We start from the raw sequence: 25,000 nt of genomic DNA, 5'->3' as shown, positions 1-25,000 counted from the left end.
ATCCCATGTATGTCCTTCTTACCTCCACTACTCTCCTCTCTCCATAGTCGTACCCTCGTGCCTTCCAACTTTCAGGAAGATACTGGTGGAGTGGCAATGTCAATAGAATAGTAATCGAGAGATCCAGATCTTGGGAACAAGGGTGGAAATTCCATGACAATAGCTGGTGGAATTTAAATGTAATTAATAAATCTGGTTTCCTATAATGCTAATCCCTGTAATGGTAACCACGAAACTGTCATCAATTTCGGTAAAACCCAACTTTTTCCACTGATACCCTTTAAGGAAGGACATCTGCTGTCCTTACTTGGTCTGGCCTACATGTGACTCCAAAACCACAGCAATGTGGTTAACTCTGAACTGTCCTCCAAAATGGCCAAGCAAGTCACTTAAAATTAGGCAATAAATACTGGTCTTGCCAGTAACATCACATCCATGAAAAAATACAAAAAACCCACAAGTTGATGTTTTTTGTGCAAGAAAGGGATGAGAAGCATGCTGGATGCAATCAGCTCCAATTGCATCTCATTACAAGCAAATCTTGAATGACACTGGCAATGATCATGGAATAGTCTCAAGCTGTGAATTACTGAAACAACAAAGCCAAAATAATCTCAAACATTGCACCAATATGACTATTTAGTCTCTATTTACTTAACTAAAGTATTGCAGATTGAAACAAGAGCATTTATTTTTAAATGGGTAAGCTGTTATGTCCCAAACTGCATGCAGATAATGTTCTTAAGTGTTTTCACTGCTGAATGAAAAAGTGACTGTGGCAGGTGGGGTCCCAATCCCTTTGACAGCAGTACAAATCTTCCAATACTTCCAGCCCATTTATAAGTGTAAATAAAAAGCTCCATCTGTCCATGAAATTAGTGGTGTAAATGAAGTGCTGGTACTGAACACTTCCATTTTGCAATTTTCAAGTATTAAGAATTGAGATTATCATTTTGAAGATAAACTATGCAAGCTGTTAAAGCCATTTGACTTCCTACCTCACATCCATTTAGCTGTTAACCAGTTCATTAAACTAACAGTATCATTGATTTGCAGTACAGTTGCTGAAAGCTTAGAGTGTTTTGGCTACTCGTTTTTTTCATGTCTATATCGAGGAATCATCAGTTGTTTAAACGGCATAAACTCCAGTACCAATAAAACTTCCTGCAGTCAGACATTTAGTAAAAACTGATATAAAATACAACTATCTCATGCCAAGTAACTCAACTTTTCGTAAGATCATTTTTTAGTGAATTACCTTCAACAAACACACATGTGCAAAGAAGTAAAAGCTGAAATATAATGAAGAGAGTTTAGACTTCTATAAGTGCCAATTGTAAAGTTCCCAGGTTGAGGTAATGCCCAGTTTGTGAAATGCAGAAAACCAAGGGCCAGGGCTTATTTTTGAATTTGCTCTTCCACCGGTTTTCCAATGAGTCTGCACTGCACTTGGTTTGATATTTTTGAGAGAGCTGACAGCTCTGCCTAGGCTCATATTAATGATAATGGTCTAATGATTAATCCCTCATCAGGGATTGATTCACTCCATAGGTTAGTTTATTTAAAACAGTTAAACGTTTCACATGTTATGAAGCAGACATTACAGCAAATCAACTACAGATACACAGCAGAATACTAGGCAGAGTTGAACATTATGTACGCAGAGAAATGGAGTCCTTAGAGGTGAATTCCATTAAAAGCAAAATAAAAGCAAAAAAGCATTTTCTCAAAAAAAATTTACCTACTTCCAATAACAAGTGAGCTTATGAGGCTCTATAAAGTACAGGTAACATTCTGATACATCCAGATATAATACAGGCATCTTTGTCTTGAGATGTCATTGATTTTTGCAGTTATTAGTGATCTTGTCTGTTATTCCCTTTTGTATTGTCATGTCTTTCATGGTCTGCAGATGCTGTTCCATGATTTGTTTATCCCAATGCACTATAGCCAAATCTTGTTCTGATTAACCACTGACTGATCTCATTCCTTACGCTATGTTGAGTTGGTCAAATCACCTTGGCATTTAACTGTTTCATTCCTTAAGACCTTCGGGTGAATTTTGGAATTTTGGTTATATATCCTGAACCGCTCTAATTGTAACCATTTATTAGCTCAAGTTTATCACAATTCACATTTCTGAAGAAGGGTCACTGGACTCGACATTAATTCTGCTTTCTTTCCACACATACTACCAGACCTACTGAGTTTCTCCAGCAACTTCTGTTTTTGTTTCATATGTTCACCACTCTCAGTCTATTGACCATATTACCAGATTCTGATTTGTGGATCACTTCATATATCCACCTCTGGCAGGATTCCAGATGGTGTTTATTACAGTTTGAAGATATTCTTTGTCCATGCTCTGTCTGACTTGGTGACAATGCTTCATAGGTGCATTTGTCTTTGTTCTAAGGCACTACCTCTGCCACTGGCTTCTTCTGTCATGTGCATTGCAGAATTGGGGGTGGCACAGTGGCTCAGTGGTTAGCACTGCTGCCTCTCAGTGCCAGGGACCCAGGTTCGATTCCACCCTTGGGTGACAATCTGTGTGCAGTTTGCACATTTTCTCTGTGTCTGCGTGGGTTTCCTTCAGGTGCTGCAGTTTCCTCCCACAATCCAAAGATGTGCAGGCTAGGTGGATTGGCTGTGCTAAATTGCCCATAGTGTTCACAGATATGTAGCTTAGATTGGATATAGGGGGATGGGTCTGTGTGGGATGCTTTGAGAGTTGGTGTGGACTCATTGGGCCAAAGGGCCTGTTTCCACACTGTAGGGATTCTATGAATCTATGAAAAATTGATTGAAAGCTGGGCATTTCCTTGGTGCATACAGGAGGCCACACCTTCCACAGGTCTTGCTATGTTTGAGTGCTCTAGTTCTGGTGTCAACCAGCAAGTTTGTATTTGGAACCTGTCAGTTTCATCAACCTGCTAGGAAAGATTCCACAGGGCTGAATGTAATCATGAGCTTTTCTGTTTGCTAGCTCCACGTGAAAAATCACATCATGAGCAATTTTCTCTACACTTGCTCAGAAGGTGGTCTATGAATTCTGTAGACGATTGTTTGAATGACACAAATTCTAGTCACAATATTTACCACTGCTATTCATCACATCATTTTTTTTATCTTCAATCAACCAGTTCAGAGATATCATTACACAGCTTTGTAGCAGGTGGGACTTGAACCCACCTCCTGGTCCAAAGACAGGGACACTACCATTATGCTACAACAGCCCCATCATGCACATTTTAACAGTAATAGAACATAAAACTGAACAGCACAGGAATGGGCCTTTCTGTCCATGATGTTGTGCCAAACACAATGCCACATTAAACTAATCTCTTCTGCCTGCTCCCTGATCCATATCACTCCATTCCTTGTATATTCATATGCTCATGTAAAAGCCCCGTAAACATCCCTATTGTGTCTGCCTCCTCCACCACCACTCCTGGCAGCACGTTCCAGACTCCTACAACTCCGTTGTTTAAAAAAAACTTGCCCCTCACATCTCCTTTGAACTTCCTGCCTCACCTTAAATGTATGCCCCCTAGTGTTAGGCATTTCAATTCTGGGAAAAAGATTCTGACCATCAAACCCATTGGTTTAATGATCAATCACTTGTCTGTAATTAATTGGCCCCATCTGTTAGTTTATTTAAAGTAGTAAAACAAATTGTAAATTATGAAGCGGACATTACAAAAAAAGCTGATCCATGTTATGTTATGCAGCTAGCAAACCGACAGCAAGCTAACTGCTAGGCAGCATTGCAACATTGTAAAAATACAGGACATGAAGCTTTTAAAGATGAACTCCCTTAAACGCAAGGTACATATGCAATGCTTAGAACCTCTGTTAAGATATAATGGGGCAGATGGTGACTGTGGAGCAGCCTACAGATGGTCCAGGTGGTCTATGTAATTCAATGCTGCAATGAGAGAACCCATCACACTTTTGTATGATGAACTTCATTGGGGTAGCTGTCTGTGCCCACTCCCAGACTCAATGAATTGGGAATGAGAAAAGAGAATGTGTAAATGTGGCTGATTTCCCAGTGGCAGGTTTATTCCAGTTGTGACGCAAGACTAGAAGACATCCAGATTCAGTCCTTAAAATCCATTGCACATAACCGAACAACTGGAGATGCAAACAAAGCAATGTAACTGTTTTGCTGTACATGCTGCGTTATGATAATGTCTTTCATGACCTCAGAATGGTTTGCAGCCAATACAGTAGTTTTGAAATGCAGCAATTGTTGAAAGGTAGGAACCATAGTGGCCAATTCGTCAAAGGCAGACCTCACACAAAGCAATGATCTAATAATCTGATGTGGAGGTGCCAGTGTTGGCCTGGGGTGGACAAGGTCAGAAGTCACCGACACCAGGTTATAGTCCAACAGGTTTATTTGAAATCATAAGCTTTCGGAGTGCTGCCCCTTTGTCTGACTTAGAGGCAAAATTATGACTTGGAGGCTGAAGTGTTACCTACTAAGCCAAGAATAGCATCTCTTAAGTTAACATGTGCAAACAAAATACCCTGGAATCATAAAATAGCAACAGTTTGTCTTTGGAAATAGAATATTTTGAATGCGCTCAGGTTATGTACAATGTTGTAGTCTCACTCAGAAGGAGATGGCCCTGCATTGCTAATCAAGCTGTTAAAATGCTCATGGCAGTGTTAGCTAAGTTGTAATCATCTTGCTATCCCATTTGTCAGAGCCTGACATTAATGATGAGGTGATTCTGATTGCAATTTCTGCCCGGCTGCTTTAACTGTAATTGAGATACAACAAGTTAATTAAGTGTTTCATCACCCGTGAAAGAAATACAGAAATGTCCTGGAGCAGCTGCCAAAGTGCAAATCAAAAGGTTTGTATCATCTCCAAACATAAGCTGAAATTGGATTAATATCAAGGAGCCAACAGTGGGATTCACATCACATGTAGACAGGGTGGTTAAGGCATTTAGCATGCTTGCCTTCATTGCTCAGACCTTTGAATAGACTACTGAGACATCATGTTCAGGTTGTAGAGGACGTTGATGAGGCTTCTTCTGGAGTACTATGTGCAATTCAGGTCACCCTGTTATGGGAAGCATATTATTAAACCCGAGAAGATTCAAAAAGGATTTACCAGGATGTTGCGGGAATGGACAGTTTGCGATGTAAAAATAGATTAGAAAGGCTGGGACTTTTTTCACTGGAATGTAGGAGGTTGAGGGGTGACCTTATTGAGGTTTATAAAATCATGAGGTGCATAGGTAAGGTGAATAAGAAGGGTCTTTTCCCTAGAGTGAGGGAGTTCAAAACCAGCAGACATATTTTTAAGATGAAAGGAGAATGTGTGAAAAATGTCCTTTTTAAATCTGAGTGTGGTTTGCGTGTGGAATGAACTGCCATAGAAAGTGGTAAAGCATGTCCAATTACAACGTTTAAACGATGTTTGGATAAGTTCATGAATAGGAAAGGCTTTGAGGGATATGGACCAAATCCAAGCAGGTGGGACTAGTTTAGTTTGGGAACATGGTCGTTGTGGACTGGTTGGACTAAAGGGTTGGATTCTATGCTGTATGACTCTATGACTCTACAGCATCAACACCATTGATGAATACTTATGACATAGTTCAAAGCCTAATTTTATGAATAAACCAAATCTTTAGATTTGGACTTAGAAAGCTGGAACTTGAAGAAAGAAGCATCAGAATTAAATACACTTGTCTCATTCTAGATAGCTATCTGGAAATTACTTCCAGAAAACATCATCCAAGAACAAAGTCAGTCAGCTCATGTGTTCTTAGAATATGAATATAGTTCAGGATGTCGTTCACTAGTTCACATTGTGATAGTTTTGATAACTTCCATTTTTGGAGGAATCAAATTCACAGGAACCCCACACACCCGAAATGTGATGTGATTAACTGCCAATCAGAGGCAAGAATGTGAATGACTATTGTAAAGCTCAAGTCCTGAAACATTTCTTCAAAACAAAAATCCCCTAATTAAGTTCCACAGGTGCTTACAATACACAAACTACATAAAACTAATTGCTAATATTCAAAGTAACCATTGAACTAAAACAAATGCATTATTCTTTAAAAAGGTAAATTGTTTCCAGGCTTTACACATAGGCAATGAATATATAAGCAAGAAACTGATGTGTGATTTAGAGAAGGCAATAGGTAAGCCACAGTTGGATGTTTGCCATTAAAAGAAGGATATTAAGGCCTTAGTACTGTACAATGAATAGTCACTAACATAATACCAGTGGTGAGGAATTGCAGTTACACAGAAAGGATGCAGAATGGGATGTTTCTACTGGGACAGAGAAAATGAGTAGAAGATCTTTTGATGTTTTGAAGATTATGACCTTTTTGTAAATATAAATGGGAATGGAAATCGGTGTAACAAGGTGTTCTCTCTGAAATTGCTGCTGCTGGTGGAGTAAATGCAGACGGAGTGGAAGGGGGAACAAGGGATGGGAAAAGGGGACACATACAAGGCAAGGACCAGAGTCTTTTCATAAATATTCGCCTGGGCATTTTTCAGGTCCAGTTACTTTAAATCTCATGTGCATGTCTATAACAATTCAAACTGGACAGCATTATTCATGCTTAGTGGCTACTTCAGATACAGCAGCCAATTGGCTCTGTTATATTCAGACATTATAGTGAAACTTAGCTGCTGTGAGAGTCTGGTGTTGGCTGCACCATTATAGAGGCTTTGATCTAAATGGCTCATCCTCTTGACTTGTTATCCATTTTGTTTGTTTTATAAAACAAAAAAATTGCCTGGATGATTGCCAGGAACATTTTGCTGGAGTCATTACAATGTTGCTCTTACATACTCTGCAGTCAATTTAAATTCTTTAGTCTGCTTCATTTGGGTGCCTGCATTGGTGAAGGTCCAGGAAAATGGGGGAAAACAGCAACTACAAAAGCTCATTCGATAGAAGGAGGCATTTGGCTCAGGATGTCTGTGTCTGATCTTCACCAGAACAAGCAAAAACTAACCACAATGCCACATTCTCTTGTCTTCTCCATAGAGAAGCCTGTACTCAGTGTAGAACAAAAATAACTGAAATTGCTGCAGAAATACAGCAGACCTGGCAGCATCTGTGGAGAGAAAGCAGAGTACACATCTAGGGTCCAGTGACTCTTCTTCAAACTGCTGGTAACTAGGAAAAGCTGGTATATATGCTGAAGACAGGGGATGGGGTGGGGAAGGGTAAGTAAAGAAGTAAGCAATTGATGGAGATGCAATCCAGATAAGTAAAAAACAGTTAGGCAGGCCAAAGGAATGGATAATAGCAAGCCAGGGAGAAAGATGAGCTGCTAATGGGGACTATAAGTAGGTAAAAATGGTTTGTCTGTGCTGAATGCTGCCTATGTAATGACAGCACCTGGGATATGGGGGTGAGTATAATACATGGAAGAAGCATTCAGGTCCTAAAGTTATTGAACTCAGTGTTGAGTCCTGAAGAATGCAGGGACCCCAAGCAGAAAATGAGATGTTGTTCTTCCAGCTTACAATGAGCCTTGGTGGAGCACTGCAGCAAGCCTGAGACAGAGGTGTTGGCCAGTCAGCATGGTGGTATATTGAAGTGGCAGACAACTGGAAGCTAGGGTCATTTTTGCAGACAGATGTATGATTTCCACAAAGTGGTCACCCAGTCTGCATTTCATCTCCCCAATGTAAAGGATAGAACACTTGCCTCTGTGTCATGTAATTGTGCCTTCAGAACATTTAGCCCATCGTCTAGGTTGAATTAATTACTTTTTTCCCCTCCCTCCCTTGTTAAATCCAAAGGGTCTGAAGTAGAGAGGGATGAGACAAAGAAAAATTAAACACTCTCTTCTACAATAATACTGTGACAATTCCATCAATCTGTCAATATGAAGAACAGCAACAAAGAGTCAGAAAATACAAGAGGTAGCAGCAGAAGGCTCAACTCTATAAAATCCAGTTATCTTGTCAAGAACATTTTTGCATTTGCAATTTCTAATTATTTTATGTTGATTTCATAATGCTTTTTGTCAAATGGTAAATTTCTTACCTTGTTCCTGGATCTGATTAAAGTTTGATGTTCCTCCTGGGAAACAGGAATAGGATTACAAAATACTATGACTGCTCTATTGCATTGCCAGCTAATTCCAACAGTCCCTAAGGTGACTGTATTTGAAGCGGAGAATATTAAATTTCAACAACAACAACACTACTCAAAGTAATATATTTTCCTCAAATTTATTCAAATAATTGTTAACTTTTTTTCCATTTAGTTCTCTCAGGTCAGTCAAAAATATCGAAATGTAGCATCATAGAAACATTACAACAAGGAAGAATGCCATTGTGCTCTGAAGGAGGAAGCTATGTGCCTACTGTTTTCCATGGGCCTGCAATTTTTTTCCCTTTCAGATGATGATCCAATTTGTTTTTATAATCCTCAATGGAGCATGCCTTTACTATAATAACAGACAGTGCATTCCAGATCCTAAAAACTCAATGTGTGGAAAAGGTTTCCTATTGCTGCATTTGCCAATTTGTCTTAAATTACTTACTTTGGCCTTGATCCTTCCACCAAAGGGAACAGTTTTTCCCTATCTGTCTCCTCTGTCTGGGCTCCTCGTGATTTTAAATATCTAGTTCCTCTAGTTCTGAGGAAGGGTCACCGGACCCAAAACGTTAACTCTGTTTTTTCCTTCACAGATGCTGCCAGACCTGCTGATCTTTTCCAGCAACTTCTGTTTTTGTTCCTGATTTACAGCATCCACAGTTCTTTCAGTTTTTATTTAGAAATATAATAGGTTTTAAGCAAATGAAAGGGGGAGGATGAAAAGAAGAACAAAAGGGAAGTTCTGTATTAGGGCAGAAACTGCTGGAAATACTCAGCAGGTCAGGGGGAATCTATGGTGAGAAGAACAAAGTTAATGTTTCAGGTTAATGACCACCCATAATCAGTCAGCTGTTCTGAATATGACCTTGAGAGTTCTGATGAGACTGTAAATAACTTACTTATTCTTTAAGTGGCATATGCTTCAAATATAACATGTCTTTGATGGAGAGCACTTCCCTTTACCATGGAGAGTCAGTAATGCCTTGCTTGTAGTCAACTTTCCCATTGTAGATTAGGACTGGTAATTACTCTGATCTACTAAACTATAATTCAGAATGATTTGAATGTGGAGGTGTTACCAGAATATACATATGATATTGCCCTTCTAGCCACAGCCTTTCAATAATGATTATATGATATGGAGTAAAAATATATTTCTTGTTTGTGCATGGTGCAATGTGTGTGATGTGTGCTCTTCAGCTGGCTTCTGTACGTTCATGTGGAGTATACCTGAGGAATGCAGTAGACACTACATACATTGATTTTCAGAAGCATTTGTTTAAAAAAAGGCTGTGAAAGATTAGAACTCATGTATAGCAGCAAAATGGTTGAAACGATACCGGTAACAGATGTTCCCTAGACAGCCAGGCAAAGACTGATAGGATGTCTTGAAATCAGTGTTTTGGAGTACTGGGGTAATGATTTTAATCCTATCTCTCCAGTGAAAACAGGGTACTACAAATGCTCAGTTTATTTATCTGTTGTTAGGACCCCTCTGAAATCATTTTGACCTGCTTCTCCTAGCAAGTCGCTCGGATACCCACCTAATGTAAGTGGCAAACTTCCTTAGACAACTAAGCCCAAGTCTTAATCATGTTATTAGGATCCCAACTGCAATTTTAACTTAGGCCTGAGGCAGGAAGCTTTTCTGCCAGGTGGATCTAAGTTAGACATTTAGCAACCCCAGAAGAGGCTGTAAAGGCTAAATGTTTTGGTTTCCTTTGTGGGATCAGGAGGAATAAAATTGACCCTCCCCCTACCCCAGATTCCCACTTCCGCCCCTGAATGTGAGAATGGTTGGATGTGGACATGTTAACACAGCTAAGGAATTAAAATAGCAAGGACCCTATTTCTATTATAGCATGTTTAAGTGACCAGGCCAAAGCCCGGAAGTAGTTAAATAACGGCTCCAATATGATGCACAAAGGTAAATGACCTAAACTTAAATATTCAGGGTGAAACCAAATCATTAAACAATAAACCAAAATTAATAATATGAATTGAAGGGCCTTTCTGTCTCCTGTAAATTGATGATGACCAATTTAGAAGAATTAACGTAATGTCAGAAGAAAAAATTCAGGAGACAATAGCAAGGGATTAATGGAAACTTGGTCATTATGTGAAAGATGCTATTTCTTGTAGAATAGTAATTATATTTTGTGAATAGGATATTGAATCTAGAAGTGTACCTTAAATAGTAAATTCCTCATTGCAGTGGAGAAATAAAAGGGTATAATTGCATAGGAGCAACAGTTCTAGGATGTGGCTAACTGGTGTGAGACATTTATTAAGGAACTGTCACAATTATGAGGTTTATAAGATTGCCATGCTTTTATATTGTGTCTTTAGATTTAAAGTGAAATTAAGCGGGATATGTGACCTGTTTTGAAATCTGTTTGGTAACAAGACTGACTGGTTTAATTGTTTAAGATCAAAGGAATGTTTCCATTGTACCTTCTTCCCAGTGAAACAACGTTTTTGTATTTGAGCACGGAATGTCGGCTTTGCTGACTAGACCATCAATTATTGTCTGTTCCTAATCACTCTGGAGAAAGTGGTAGTGAGCTGCCTTCTTGAACCATTGCTAACTGAGAGCCCAAATTGTAACTATCGTAAACAGACCATCCAAATATCGTCCTAAATGTTCTGTGCTATTGGGAATTTTCTGTGAAATGGACAGATCAGTACCTATGCTTCACATCTAACTTTAAAAAGAATCTTACTCCAGAAAATTTAGGATTTACTTCTTCCAGTGTTGATATTTTTGGGTGAACACCTTTTAGAATCAAAGAATCCCTACAGTGCAGATAGAGGCCATTCAGCCCATTGAGTCTGTACTGACCCTCTGAAGAGCACCTCATCCCCCCCACCCTATTCCCACAACCCCATATTTCCCATGGCTAATCCACCCTAGACTACACAACCCCAGACACCACAGAGCAATTTAACATGGCCAATCCACCTAACCTGCCAATCTTTGGAAGTGGGAGGAAATCCACGCAGACACAGGGAGAATGTGCAAATTCCACACAGACAATCACCCAAGGCTGGAATCAAATGCGGATCCCTGATGCTGTGAGGCTGAGGCCTTGGGTCTAGGCATATACTTATGGTGCCACCATTCTTTCAAACTGGAGCTAAACCAATCTGTGTGGTGAGTGACCTTCCAAATTATACCATTTCACTCCATCTTGTTAATTTCTGTTCAAAGCTTTTCTTGAAAGTGCTTGCTGCATTTCTTTGGAGGATCAATAAATAGGGCTGCATCATTCTCCAGATGCAATACTATGTCAATCTTAAAATTTCTCATTGTGTCAAATCTGATTTGAAGAATGAAAACCAAAGACCAAAGTGATGTTTGGACGTAGTTAAGCCATCTTAGCATAGTAAACTACTTTTTTTTGTGTTTTAAAGCTTATTTTCTTTAGGAATACATTGCAGCTATGCTTTCAGGACTGTTTGCCTACAATTTTAACAAGAAAATGTTCTTTCCGCATCTAGTTATATTTGTTTCCTTTCAAAAAGGAGAAAGGAATAGATTACTCATTGTCCTTGACTATAGGTCTGTAGCCTTCAATGATGATAGCAATTTAACTTCAACCTCTTTTATTTTTAACTAAAGCAATGTTGCAAATTTCTGGTATCTTGAAAGAACCCAAAATAAAGTGCAGTTGGTCTTTTTGTCAATGCCCTATCTACAGATGTGTGCAGCTGTCTGTACTCATCAGAACCTGGGTGTGGATATTGAAGTATTGAAGAATCGAACAGACACTTATTACAGCTGGATGTTAGCTACAAACATTAAATTCAAAGGCACGTCAATGTTTGAGCTAACATTAGGTTGTTATGTTATAGAGAAAGCAGCATGCTTCTAGTAATATGCCATTTTTCAAGTACTCTCAGACTAAATGATATAAAACACTTCGATACCTTCAGGTGACATGTTATGATACAGTGATGATATGATAAGCTTGTCTCTAAAAGTTATCATGAACTATACTGGTCATGAGAAATAACATCAGAAGTGAAGAAAGATGGAAATCTAAGAGGTTTTAGGCCGGGTAAGTGGGAGGTTGCAAGTAAACTAAAGATGGTTTGTGAGAAAATTGAGGTCAGGGGAGGTTAAAAATAAAGCATTTCATGCAACAGCAAAAAACAGCAGTTAAGAACATCGTAAAGGAAGAGACATTGTACCCAAATGAAGGCATGAATGGTTATATAAAAACAATCTTCATGCAACATGCAAGGATAAAGAAAGTAACAAAATGAAGTCAATCCATAAAAGCAAAACAAAAAAAAAACAAAGCTTATGAAGTAAGATGGGGGCAGCGGTTATAATTTAAACTTATTGAACTCAGTAAAAACTGAAAGGACTACCGATGTTGTAAATCAGGAACAACAGCAGAAGTTGCAGGAAAAGCTCAGCAAGTCTGGCAGCATCTGTGAAGAAAAAAATCAGAGTTAACGTTTTGGGTCTGGTGACCTAAACGGTTCTGCGGAAGGGTCACTGGACCCAAAACATTAACTCTGATTTTTTCTTCACAGATGCTGCCAGACCTGCTGAGGTTTTCCTGCAACTTCTGCTGCTGTTGTTGTTGTTGTTGAACTCAGTGTTGGGTCCAGAAAGCTGTAGAGTGCGGTGTCAAAAGAGAAGGTGTTGTTCCTCAAGCTTGCAATGAGCTTCATTGGAACATTTTAGCAGGCCATGGACAGAAAGGTTAGCATGGGAACAATGTGGCAAACTAAAATGACAAGCAAATGTATTTTGGAATCATTCTTACGAACTTAATGATGCACCAGTCTGCATTTAATCTCACCCTATGTGAAATCACAGAGGTGTTACTGTGAAGTTAGACCCCATTCCACCTGTTGTGGCTGCACCAGCTTTTCAAACGAGCATCACTAGCAAACTACTGCCACTGTTCAATCATACTCATCCATTACCCACTTGAATGCTTCAACTGAACCTTCCTCTGCTATTGCTGCTAAATCAACCTCCAAAGTGGAGTCTAACTTCAGCATAGGTGATAGTTGAATATCCTCTTGTTTTAAACTTTATAACTAAAAGTTGGCATAAGAACTTATTTCACACAGAAGAGGAAATAATTAGAAAGCCACATAATGAATTACAATTGCGAACATTTCTGATGGACCAATTACCCTGAATGTTACTTTATCTCTATGTCATTTCAAATTAACCCATAACACATTTCTTTAGGAGTTTAATTGATTTTAGAACCATTTTAATGCCATTCTAATAATGGAATTTCAGATTATTCTTGGCTGCTAATCTCAAAAGAATAGCCTGAAGGTATTAATGTAGGTAGCTGTGAACTCAACAGTGCATTCTAAACACATCCAAACGCAGAATAATACCAGTGCTGATTTTGCTTTTCATTCTGATAAATTTTGAGGATTTTTATTCATGCTATAAAAGTAATACTAGGCTACAAATTACTTGTATGTTTGCTCTAGACTTCTGACCATTAATTCAAATTTGATTTAACCTGTATTTTTTCTATGGGCTTTTAGTATATCTGCCCTATAAGGGAACTTACCTCTAGAAAAATGAGAAAGATCAGTACTGCTGCAGGGTAATTTAAGAAGGTATGAAAACCATTTTAGAGCAAGAATAGCATAAACCATGACCATGCCAAACATATGAGGTTTCCATAGCATCAAAGGTTTAATGTCTTCTCAGTAGTAATTTTATAGGCCCAAACAAAAGAAAGGCTGGAGTAGTTGTTTAAAACTGGGTAAGAAGCACAAAGAACTGACTCAAGCACTAAAGAAACTGGTGACCTCAATTTTGCATAAGTTTTAGTGATTTCTCAAGGTCAACCAAGTTACAAGGAAGCAATCACAATTTAAACAAATGCACTATTGGAAATATTTGTCACATTACCAGCTTCCTTGCTCCCCATGTGTTGTTTGTTATATAACAACTCCATGAAATATGCATGAAGTTCCACAATACCCTTCACAAGCTCTCTTCAGCATTGCACAATATCAATGATAAAAATGGAAGACCTGTTGATCCTCCCATTAAAGAAAGTCACATGTAAGAGTGTTTCAGGCACTGTCTTTTCATAACACGGAACAGAGTCCACAAGCTATGACAAAAACAAAACCATCATAGTTTGATGAATTCTTTGGTACTGGTCTTGTATTCCTTACGAGGCTATATCTGTGAATTCTTGGCTAAGCACAATGGGAAGTCAATGAGAATTGGAAATTCCTAAATGGGGATACTTGCTGTTAATGGATCAGAAAACATCTTGTATAATGATATTCAATTCTAGGTGCTCTGTTGTAATCTACCAGTGCAATAGATCACTAAGTCTTAAAGTCATGATGTTCTGAAAATATTTAGATTTGCTGCAACAGCCTGCAGCATGAATACAGCATGAATAACCCTGCCCCAGTCCAAGAACGTACGAATACCAGTCTACCAACCCCATACCTATATACCTAACTTACACATAACCTAGAAGCACTTAACCAGAAGTCAATTGTTCGGTAACACAGAAGAGATGGTGCCACACAAAGTTGATGTTGCCAAGAAAATGAGGGGATAATCTTTGTTGGTAGGAGGGACAAGGAACATTTGACCTCAGATCTGGGCCTCGCATCTAAATCTCAAATGAGCCAGGCATTTAAAAGAACCAGGGTTGGATTTTCACTTTAGAAACTTAAGTCAGGAGTTGGGAAATTTCCCAATATGATTCCACCTCCTGACACCAATTTCAAAGTTTGTGAATGATAAAAAGCTTCAAAGCATTGTAAACTGTAAGGAAACTTAAGTAAGGCACTGTAGAATGCCATAAGGATGTAAACAAGTTAGTGGATTGAGCATATAGATGGCAGTTGAAAGTCAATGTAGAAGTGTGAGGTGAGACATTTTGGTAGGGAGAACATGGACAGTGAATAAAAGCTAAGGGGTACAATACTTAAGGTGATGCAGCAGGAGAAGGTACCTGGATGTATCTAAGAAAAGATCATTGAAGGTGGCAGGACAAATAGAGAGAGAAGTAACTAAAGCATACAGTATCTTGAGCTACATTAATAGGCGCACAGAGAACTAGAGGAAGGAGGTTATGTTGAAGTTCTAGAACACACTTGTTAAACATCAGTTGGAGTTTTGAATATAGTTTTGACCTTCTTATTCCCGCAACGTTTTTAATGCTGACACAAGGAAATTGGCACATTAATTATTCAGTCTTTCAGTCACTGGTTAGATGGAGCAGCTTAAAGCAAATGGTGGGCAATAATAACTAAATATCCTCCAGATCTTCAATAACAAGGTGTAGAGCTGGATGAACACAGCAGGCCAAGCAGCATCACAGGAGCAGGAAAGCTGACGTTTCGGGCCGAGACCCTTCATCAGAAGTGGGGGAGGGGAAGGGGGTTCTGAAATAAATAGGGAGAGAGGGGGAGGCGGATAGAAGAGGGATAGAGAAGAAGATAGGTGGAGAGGAAACAGACAGGTCAAAGAGGCGGGGATGGAGCCAGTAAAGGTGAGTGTAGGTGGGGAGGTAGGGAGGAGATGGGTCAGTCCAGGGAGGACGGACAGGTCAAGGGGGCAGGATGAGGTTAGTAGGTAGGAGATGGGGGTGCGGCTTGAGGTGGGAGGAGGGGATAGGTGGGAGAAAGAACAGGTTAGGGAGGCGGGGATGAGCTGGGCTGGTTTTGGGATGCGGTAGGGGGAGGGGAGATTTTGAAGCTTGTCCCCGCAATAACGACCAAAAAAGAATCCCCCTCGTCCTCACGTACCACCCCACCAACCTCCGGATCCAACGCATCATCCTCCGACACTTCCACCATCTGCAATCCAACCCCACCACCAAAGACATTTTTCCCTCCCCACCCTTATCTGCTTTCCGCTCCACACTCCCCTGCAGCCCCACCACACCCGGCACTTTTCCCTGCAACCGCAGGAAGTGCTACAGCTGCTCCCACACCTCCTCCCTCACCCCCATCCCAGGCCCCAAGAAGACTTTCCACATCAAGCAGATGTTCTCCTGCACATCTGCTAATGTGGTATACTGCATCCGCTGTTCCCGTTGTGGCCTCCTCTCCATCGGGGAAACCAAGCGGAGGGTTGGGGACCGCTTTGTAGAACACCTACGCTCGGTTCGCAATGAACAACTGCACCTCCCAGTTGCAAACCATTTCAACTCCCCCTCCCATTCCTCAGACAACATGTCCATCCTGGGCCTCCTGCAGTGCCACAATGATGCCACCCGAAGGTTGCAGGAACAGCAACTCATATTCTGCTTGGGAACCCTGCAGCCCAATGGTATCAATGTGGATTTCACAAGCTTCAAAATCTCCCCTCCCCCTACCGCATCCCAAAACCAGCCCAGCTCGTCCCCGCCTCCCTAACCTGTTCTTTCTCCCACCTATCCCCTCCTCCCACCTCAAGCTGCACCCCCATCTCCTATCTACTAACCTCATCCCGCCCCCTTGACCTGTCCGTCCTCCCTGGACTGACCCATCTCCTCCCTACCTCCCCACCTACACTCACCTTTACTGGCTCCATCCCCGCATCTTTGACCTGTCTGTTTCCTCTCCACCTACCTTCTCCTCTATCCATCTTCTATCCGCCTCCCCCTCTCTCCCTATTTATTTCAGAACCCCCTTCCCCTCCCCCACTTCTGATGAAGGGTCTAGGCCCAAAACGTCAGCCTTCCTGCTCCTATGATGCTGCTTGGCCTGCTGTGTTCATCCAGCTCTACACCTTGTTATCTCAGATTCTCCAGCATCTGCAGTTCCTACTATCTCTGATACATCCTCCAGATCTTGATAGCTTTACTGCACAGAGAGAGAGAGATGACCCTTTCTCCAGTACAGTCTAGAGGTTTCTACTGCTATATTGTTCACATACTCTCTGTTCAAATGACCAGGAGCCAAAGGTGTAGTTATGCCGATGACTCCTGGTCTCTACAAGTGGTCCTGATTGCACAATCCAATCAGCAATCTGTCTCCGGTGGAAGCTTATTCTGCACATACCCACGATGCCACGGCATCTTAGATGTTTTCCTCTCGCTGCTAGAACACGGCAACAGTATAAACACAGCTCACAATGAGTTTCAGTAACTTATTTTTTAGCAGCAACACTTACCACAGTTCTTGGTTTAAAACAGCCCTTTACCATTTTGGTCCACAATTCAAAATACAGAATAATAAAAAAAAATGGTGTTTACAATTTATTCGTAGCACTGTAAAAGATACACTGAGTGCAGCAACTCATTGGTATCATTAACATGGGATCAGTATAATGAATCTGCCTACCTGAGGGGACATCCCATGACATGGATATAGAATGGCTGTGTGGTTTTCTGGCGGACCCTGATCTAGGCAAAAATCTTTTGCCTTGTTGTTATGCACCTACGTAAGGAACACAGAAATTAAGAAAACATATGTAGCACTGTTGGAATGAATAATTTAAATGCAGCATAATCAACAAGACTTTGTCAGAAGCAGACACTAGAAATTTAAAGCTCAGGCATTTCCTAGTTCAGGTTTTCTTAAAATGTTCATTGTCTTGTCAATGTTAAGGTGACCACATTAAATAACTATAAAGCCAGAGTACGTCATTAGCATTGCCTCAGAATATATGTGTACAAGTTCACAGTTCCCTGAAAGTAGCAATGCAAGTGGATAAGGTAGACGGGAAGCCGCATGGCATGCTTGCCTTCATTGGGTGGGGCACACAGCGTAAAAATTGGCAAGTCATGTTGCAGCTGTATAGACCTTCAGTAACGCCACATTTGGAATATTGCATGCAGCTCTGGTGTCACACTACTGGAAGGACGCAGAGGCTTTGGAGAGGGTATAGAAAAGGTTTACCAGGATGTTGCCTGATTTGGAGGGTATTGGCTATGAGGAGAACTAGGACAGACTCAGTTTGTTTTCACTTGAACGTTGGAGACTGAGGGATGACCTGATAGAGGTTAACAAAATTATGAGAGATATGGATAGAATGGATAGTTGGAATCTTTTTCCCAAGATAGAAATGTCAATTACTAGGCAACATAGGCTTAAGGTAAAAGGAGGAAAATTTAAAGGAGATGTGGGGCAAATTTTTTTTAAAGAGGGGTAGTAAGTGCTTGGATTGTGCTGTTAGTGGAGTTGGTGGAGGCAGATATAATAGCAATGTTTAAGGGAAATATTGCCATGAATAGGCAGGGAATAGAGGGATATGGACCTCTCAGAGACAAAAGGATTTTAGTTTAGAAAGGCATCATGTGTCGGCGTAGGTGGGCTGAAGGACCATTTCCTGAGCTGTACCGTTCTTTGTTCTTTTGTAAGATTTTTATTATAAAAAATCGAATTGTGTTTTAAATATTTGCGTTGATGTTGGGAAGAGGAGTCAAGGGTAAGGAAAGGAAATGATAAAAGAGCAAAACTGAAATGAAATGAAGCTCAATGTTCAGGCACAAAAGTGCAAAACTGTGCAAAAGTGTTTTAGCCTTTGGTTGATGGATAGTAAAATTATTGTTCAGGCCTCAAAATTATTGAACTTAGTACTGAGTTTTGAAAGCTTCAGTGTTCCCAAGCGGAAAATGAGATGTTGTTCTTCCAGGTTGCGCTGAGCTTTGCTGGAACACTGCAGCAAGCCCTAGACAGATGTTCCTATGCAATACTGCCCTCCTCCACCTGGCTGAGCTCATCCTCACTTTGAACAACTTCTTCTTTAACTCCTCTCAGTTTCTTCAAGTCAAACGTGTGGTCATGGTTACCCATGGGTCCCAGTTATCGCTGTCTCATTGAGGGTAAGTGGAACGTTCCTTGTTCCAGTTATAGATGGGTCCATCTCCAAAACACTTTCTCCAGAATGTTGATGACATCATTGCTGCTGCTTCCTTCTCTCATCCAGAATTGGAAAAAATGATCAATTTCAATTCCAATTTCCACCCTGCTCTCACATTTACCTGGTCCATCTCTGACTCCTCCTTTCCTTTCCTTAGCATCTCTGTTTCCATTTCTGGGGATAGGCTGGCCACTGATATCCACTATAAACCTAGTGACTCCTAGTTACCTGGGCCTATACATCCTCACATCCTGCCTTCTGTAAAGAATCCATTTCATTCTTCCAGTTTCTTCATCTCCATTGCATATGTTCCAATGATGACAACTTTGACAAAGGGACCACCAAAATGGTTACTTTTTTTCCATGTCAATGTCATTCCCAACCACCATGGTTGACAGGGCCCTCAGCTGTGTCTGACCCATGTCCTGCACCTCTGCCCTCACCCCTTCTCTTCCTCCCACAATACCAATTGATTGATTTATTTAGTGTCATTTGTGGCACTAAATACAGTGAAAAGCTTTGCTTACAAGTGGTACAGGCAGATTGTAGTAAGCAAAGGATGTACAGATCAAAAAGACTTAGACAGAGGCATACAGGTTACATTGCCCAGGGCGTGCACAAGGCATGATGAATGTTAGCAAGATCAGCGTTATTTGAGGCGAGAGAGTCCATTTGTCAGTCTAGTAACGGCTGGAAAGAAGCTGTTCCTGAACCTGCTCGTGCGTGTGTTCAGGCTTCTATATCTTCGGCCTGATGGAAGAGGTTGTAGGACATCACTACCATGGTCTTTGATGATGTTGGCCGCCTTTCCGCAGCAGCGAGCCATGTAAATGGAGTCCATGGATGGAAGGTTGGCTTCCATGATGGTCTGGGCTGTGCACATCGCCTTCTGTATTTTTTACAGTCCTGGGCAGAGCAGTTGCCATACCAGGCCGTTATGCACCTGGACAGTTTGCTTTCAATGGTGATCTGTAGAAGTTGGTGAGGGACCTTATGGACATGCCAAATTTCCTGAGCTGCCTGAGGAAGAAGAGGCGTTGTTGTGCCTTCCTGACTGTTACATCTACATGGGATGTTGGTTGTCGGTTATCATCACCACGAGGAACTTGATGCTCTTCACTCTCTCAACCTCAGTTCTGTCTCCCTGGACCTCATTTTTCATCCCACCAGCCTCCACATCCAAAGGATCGTAAACTGCCATTTCCATTGCCTCCAGTGGGATGCCACCACCAGACACATTTCCCTTCCCCTCCCTTGTTAGCATTCCCCAGGGACTAAAACCTCTGGGGCACCTTGGTCCACTCCTCCTTCACTCCCAACACAGGCCCAGGGCACCTTGTCCTGAAATTGAAGAAGGTATAACACCTGCCTGTTTGCTTCCTCCCCCCTCATTATCCAAGTGTCCTGACACACCTTTCAGGTGAAGCAGATTTACCTACATTTCACTCAATTTCATCTATTGCATTCACTGTTCAGAATGCGGTCGCCTCTACACTGGGAAGATGAAACGTAGACTTTGTGGAATATCTATATTCTGTCTGCAAAAGTAACACGAGCTCCCAGTTGCCACTTCAACATGCCATTGTGCTCCCTGGCCAACATTTCTGTCTTGAGCTTGCTGCAGTGAAGCTTATCACAAGCTGGAAGAACAGCATCTCACTTTCCATTTGCAATCCTGTCGCCTTCAGGACTCAATGCTGAGTTCAATCATTTTTGGGCTGAATATCTCCTATATCCTTTATTCTCCCCCACATCCCTGGTCCTATCATCACCTGGGCTGTTTTCATCCATCCCATTTTCACCCACTAATGGTCCCCAATATCAGCTTTTCTTTCTGCCCAGCTCACCATTATTCCTCCCTCTGTCTGCTAACTTGTTGTTCTCTCTCTCTCTGGGTTCCATCTCCATTTGTCACTGACTCGTTTACGCCACAAATCCTCCTACCTCCAACCCCCCGTCTTCAGCATGTATACCACATTTTCCTAGTTATAATCAGTTCTGATGAAGGGTCACTGGGCCTGCAATGTTAACTCCGCTTTCTCTCCACAGATACTGCCAGATCTGCTGAGTTTCTCCAGCAAGATCTGTTTTTGTTTTAGATTTCCAGCATTTATAGTTCTTTGCTTTTTTTTCAGTAAAATGCTGTTCCAAAATAAGAGTACATTATGACCAACAGATAAAGAGAAACAATTAAATACCTTAGAGTGTTAAGTCATTGATTGCCAAGAAACATAATAATAGAATAAATTCTACCCTTGTTTTCCTGAAAATTGCAATCGGATGCTGATTATATCATAGCAACCTTATTTAGATAATGTAGGCTGTTAGTATCTGACCATTTGACAGTCCAACTACCCAAGGAAAGATTATTTTAAATATGGTGGCAGCTGAATCATTGATAATAATGGGAGTGGCAAGTCTATTTTGAAGCCATTAGCACTTTGTTAATGTCTGACTGGGTGCAAATTGATCCCAGTGAGTCTAAGTAGCTGTCACTGTATTTAGGAATGTACAAATTTACCCAAGACAAGGTCGGACTGCAGACTGTTAAATGTTAATTGTTCAAAAATGTGAAATAATCACATTTGTCTCACGTATTATTACTACTGAGACCGTCACTACTTTTCTTTAATGTTTCTACTTTTTTGGTGAAATTGAGAGTTTAGTTGAGGGTTAGTTAATCTTTGAACAGCTGTGTGCTTTGAAAAAGGCATTGTAACAAATATAAATATTTGACCTGATAGAAAACATAATTGCTGATATAACGAACACTAGATGATGATTTGGCACTGATTTGATTTGATTTATTGTAGTCACATGTACCTAAGTACAGTGAACAGCTTTCTTTTGTGAGCAGTACAGGCAGATCATAACAAACAAGGATATACAGATCATAGGGATGCTTAGACAGAGCGGGGAATATAAGGTTACAGTTGCACAGGAGGTGCACAAAGCAAGATCACCATTAACAAGATCAACATTATTTGAGGTTAAACAGATTCATTCAGCAGTCTAAAAAATGACAGGGAAGAAGTTGTTCTTGAACCTAATGGTGCATGTGTTCAAGCTTCTGTATTTTCTGCCTAACGGAAGAGGCTGGAAGAGAACATTACCAGGGTGAGAGGGGTCTTTGATGATGTTGGCAGCCTTTCCATGGCAATGAGAAGTGTAAATGGAGTCCATGGATAGGAAGTTAGATTCTGTGATGGTCTGAGCTATGCAAACAACTTTCTGTAGTTGCTTACAGTCCTGCACAGAAATGGCAGCTGGTTGGATGTTGAGTTGTCAATCAAGGGAGGACTGATGATAACCAGGCAACCAAGAATATTGATTAAAAAAGAATAAAGGAGAAAACCTGTTCTGACTGGCTATTGGCAGCTGCAGAGTGGTTTTGAAAACTTCGGGATTGGCTGATGTTTTTACTCTCTCTAATTCTCTTTCCAGTTAAAGAATTGTTGAATGTCTGTGCATAGGATCCCCAGTCTATAAGAAATCAGTAAATAATTCTGGAAATCTACTGAAATTATATACATTCACAGGTGACTTCAAAATTCAATAGCCATTCATGCCTGTGAACAACTCATAATCTAAGGATTGCATAAAGGCTTGACATCCATTGTTTGAAACTGTTTAACTGAACTGGCAAATTACAAATCTTTTATTTCTCTTTTCAGTTTATCCCTTAACTGTGTCTGTCAGTCAATCTGTGTGTTAGTGAGGTTATGATCAAAGAATATTAGGTTTAAATCATAGATACTACCATGATTGCTGAAATTACAGCATTAGTAACAACTTGTTACTTTTTTTTAAAAAAGCTATGAATTTAGTGCCTAAGATCTGTTATTTTGTAGAGTCTAGCAAGGAACAACTGGACAAATTTTGAGGTCACTGAATATTTAATTTTGTTCTGTTATGAGTTGAGTGATAGTAAGGCTGATTTGATGTGGCTTGTTATCACTGGTTATAACAATATTCTTTTTCAATCAAATGATGTACAAACTGTCACTTATTTGCCAATAAGAGGCTGGTTACAAAAAGACTAGACTGAAAGCCATAAACAAAATATGTTGGAAGCTTCATCTACTTACAACAATATTTGCATTTATTTAAATAAGAAGGCAATAGTTATAGAGTCATAGAGGTCTACAGCATGGAAACAACCCCTTCAGCTCAACTTGCCCATGCTACCCAGTTTTCACAATTAAATTAGTCCCATTTGCCTGCGTTCGGTCCAACAATAAAATAAGTATTCCATTTATCTGAAATCAAGCATGGAAACCATGGGAGTTTGGAATGGAGCAAATTGCAGAAAACTCTATTGAGTAACAGACAGGAAATTCAGGTGAACCATTTGGTGGGTTTCTTGCCTCCTGTTTCACATGGGTTTTGAAAGATTGGTGGCGATGTTCCTTTTGTTTCTTATGTTCTTCACGACACTGTTTTGGGTGGGTGGGGCAAGCCCGATGAATAATGAAAGAATGAGGACTGGAGGAATTAGAATTAGAATTCCTACAGTGTGGGAACAGGCCCTTCGGCCCAACAAGTCCACACCGAACCTCAGAGCATCCCACCCAGATCCATCCCCCTACGACCCACCTAATATACACCCTCTACCTCCCTGAACACTATGGGCAATTTAGCATGGCCAATCTGCCTAACCTGCACATCTTTGGACTGTGGGAGGAAACCAGAGCACCTGGAGGAAACCCACGCAGACACGGGGAGAATGTGCAAACTCCACACAGACAGTCGCCCGAGGCTGGAATCGAACCCAGGTCCCTGGTGCTGTGAGGCAGCAGTGCTAACCACTGTGCCACCTGTGTCTGAAACAAAGTCTTTGATTGCATGCAAAAATAAATCCATTTTATAAAGTTATTACCTCGCCATAAGCCACTGTATTGTTATATCTTCTCATTTCTGGATACACATTGTCCAGATACCACTGGAAATTCTTACACTTAAGGTGCTTTCTCAATGCTACTCTTTCAGAAATGTCACCAATATCGATCCCTGGATTCTGGAAGAGAAAAGTAGCTTCAGAAATTGCATTTGCTCTCTCTGAAAAATCAAACTTCTACATCAAAGAAAAAGAATATGTCCCAGATGAGTAACGTTCTCTGTTCATAAACCTGCAGCATCCCAATTAGCTTATGTACAGTGAATGCTGCTTATAGAAAACTTGGTTATATTTTAATTAGACATTCAATTTTAAAAGTATATCACTGTTTTATACAAGTTTCCGAATTAACATTCAGATGAAGGGTACTTGCTCACATTGACTTGGGAGAGCTTGATTGTCAAGTGTAATCTCCAAAATGAATATCATTGTAAGTTTGTAAAGGTTATTTTCAATTGCTATTTTACATTTCACTAAAATGTGATGGCAACTTCACTGCTAAAAAGTAGTATAATTTGTATGTTGTGTATAATAGAATATGTGATATTAAGCACGACTCAAAAGTCCATAAAACTGAGGTATAGGAGCAGAATTAGGCCATTTGGCCCATCGAGTCAGCTCCACTGTTCGATCACAGTTGATATGTTTCTCAACTCCATTCTTCTGTCTTCTCTCCGTATCCTTTGATTCCCTTTCTAATCGAGAACCTATCTATCTTAAATACATTTAGTGACCTTGCCTCCACAGCACTCCGACACAATGAGTTCCACAGATTAACCACCATTTGTCTGAAAAAATTCCTCCTTATCTCAGTACACTCTGAGGTTGTGCCCTCAGTTTCTAGTCTCTCCTACGAGTGGAAATATCTTCTCTGCATCCATCCTATCCAGGCCTCTGTGTTTTGTAAGTCTGAATGAGATCTTCCCTCTTCCTCCTAAACCACATTTAGTAGAGTCCCAGAGTCCTCAACTGCTCCTCATATGACAAGCCTCGGGATCATTCCTGTAAACCTACTCCGGCCAGCACATGTTTTCTGAGAAACAGGGCCCAAAACTACTCACGATGCTTCAAATGTGGTCTAACTAGAGCCTTATACAGTCTCAGCAGTACATTGCTCTTGTGTTCTAGCCTCTTCAAATGAATGCTAACAATGTATTTGCCTTCCTAACTGCCAACTGAA

The 25,000-nt window shown here is 40.5% G+C and overlaps 1 protein-coding gene across 1 annotated transcript in view; it reads right to left on the bottom strand.

The window, feature by feature from the left end:
- LOC109934510 (polypeptide N-acetylgalactosaminyltransferase 17-like) overlaps positions 1-24,701 on the bottom strand; it is a 316,563-nt gene extending 291,862 nt beyond the window's left edge. The window contains exons 1-3 of the mRNA XM_048612370.1: positions 24,675-24,701; positions 23,803-23,997; positions 17,402-17,497 (exon numbers count right to left, since the gene is read on the bottom strand). Coding sequence (XP_048468327.1) covers positions 17,402-17,497; positions 23,803-23,997; positions 24,675-24,701 — 318 coding nt within the window. The remainder of the gene's footprint in view (positions 1-17,401; positions 17,498-23,802; positions 23,998-24,674) is intronic.
- Positions 24,702-25,000: the final 299 nt, after the last annotated feature.

Source organism: Rhincodon typus, chromosome 26 (genome assembly GCF_021869965.1).
Source record: "Rhincodon typus isolate 14 chromosome 26, sRhiTyp1.1, whole genome shotgun sequence".
NCBI classification, from domain to species: Eukaryota; Metazoa; Chordata; class Chondrichthyes; order Orectolobiformes; family Rhincodontidae; genus Rhincodon; species Rhincodon typus.
This window is presented reverse-complemented; position numbering and strand designations above follow the sequence as displayed.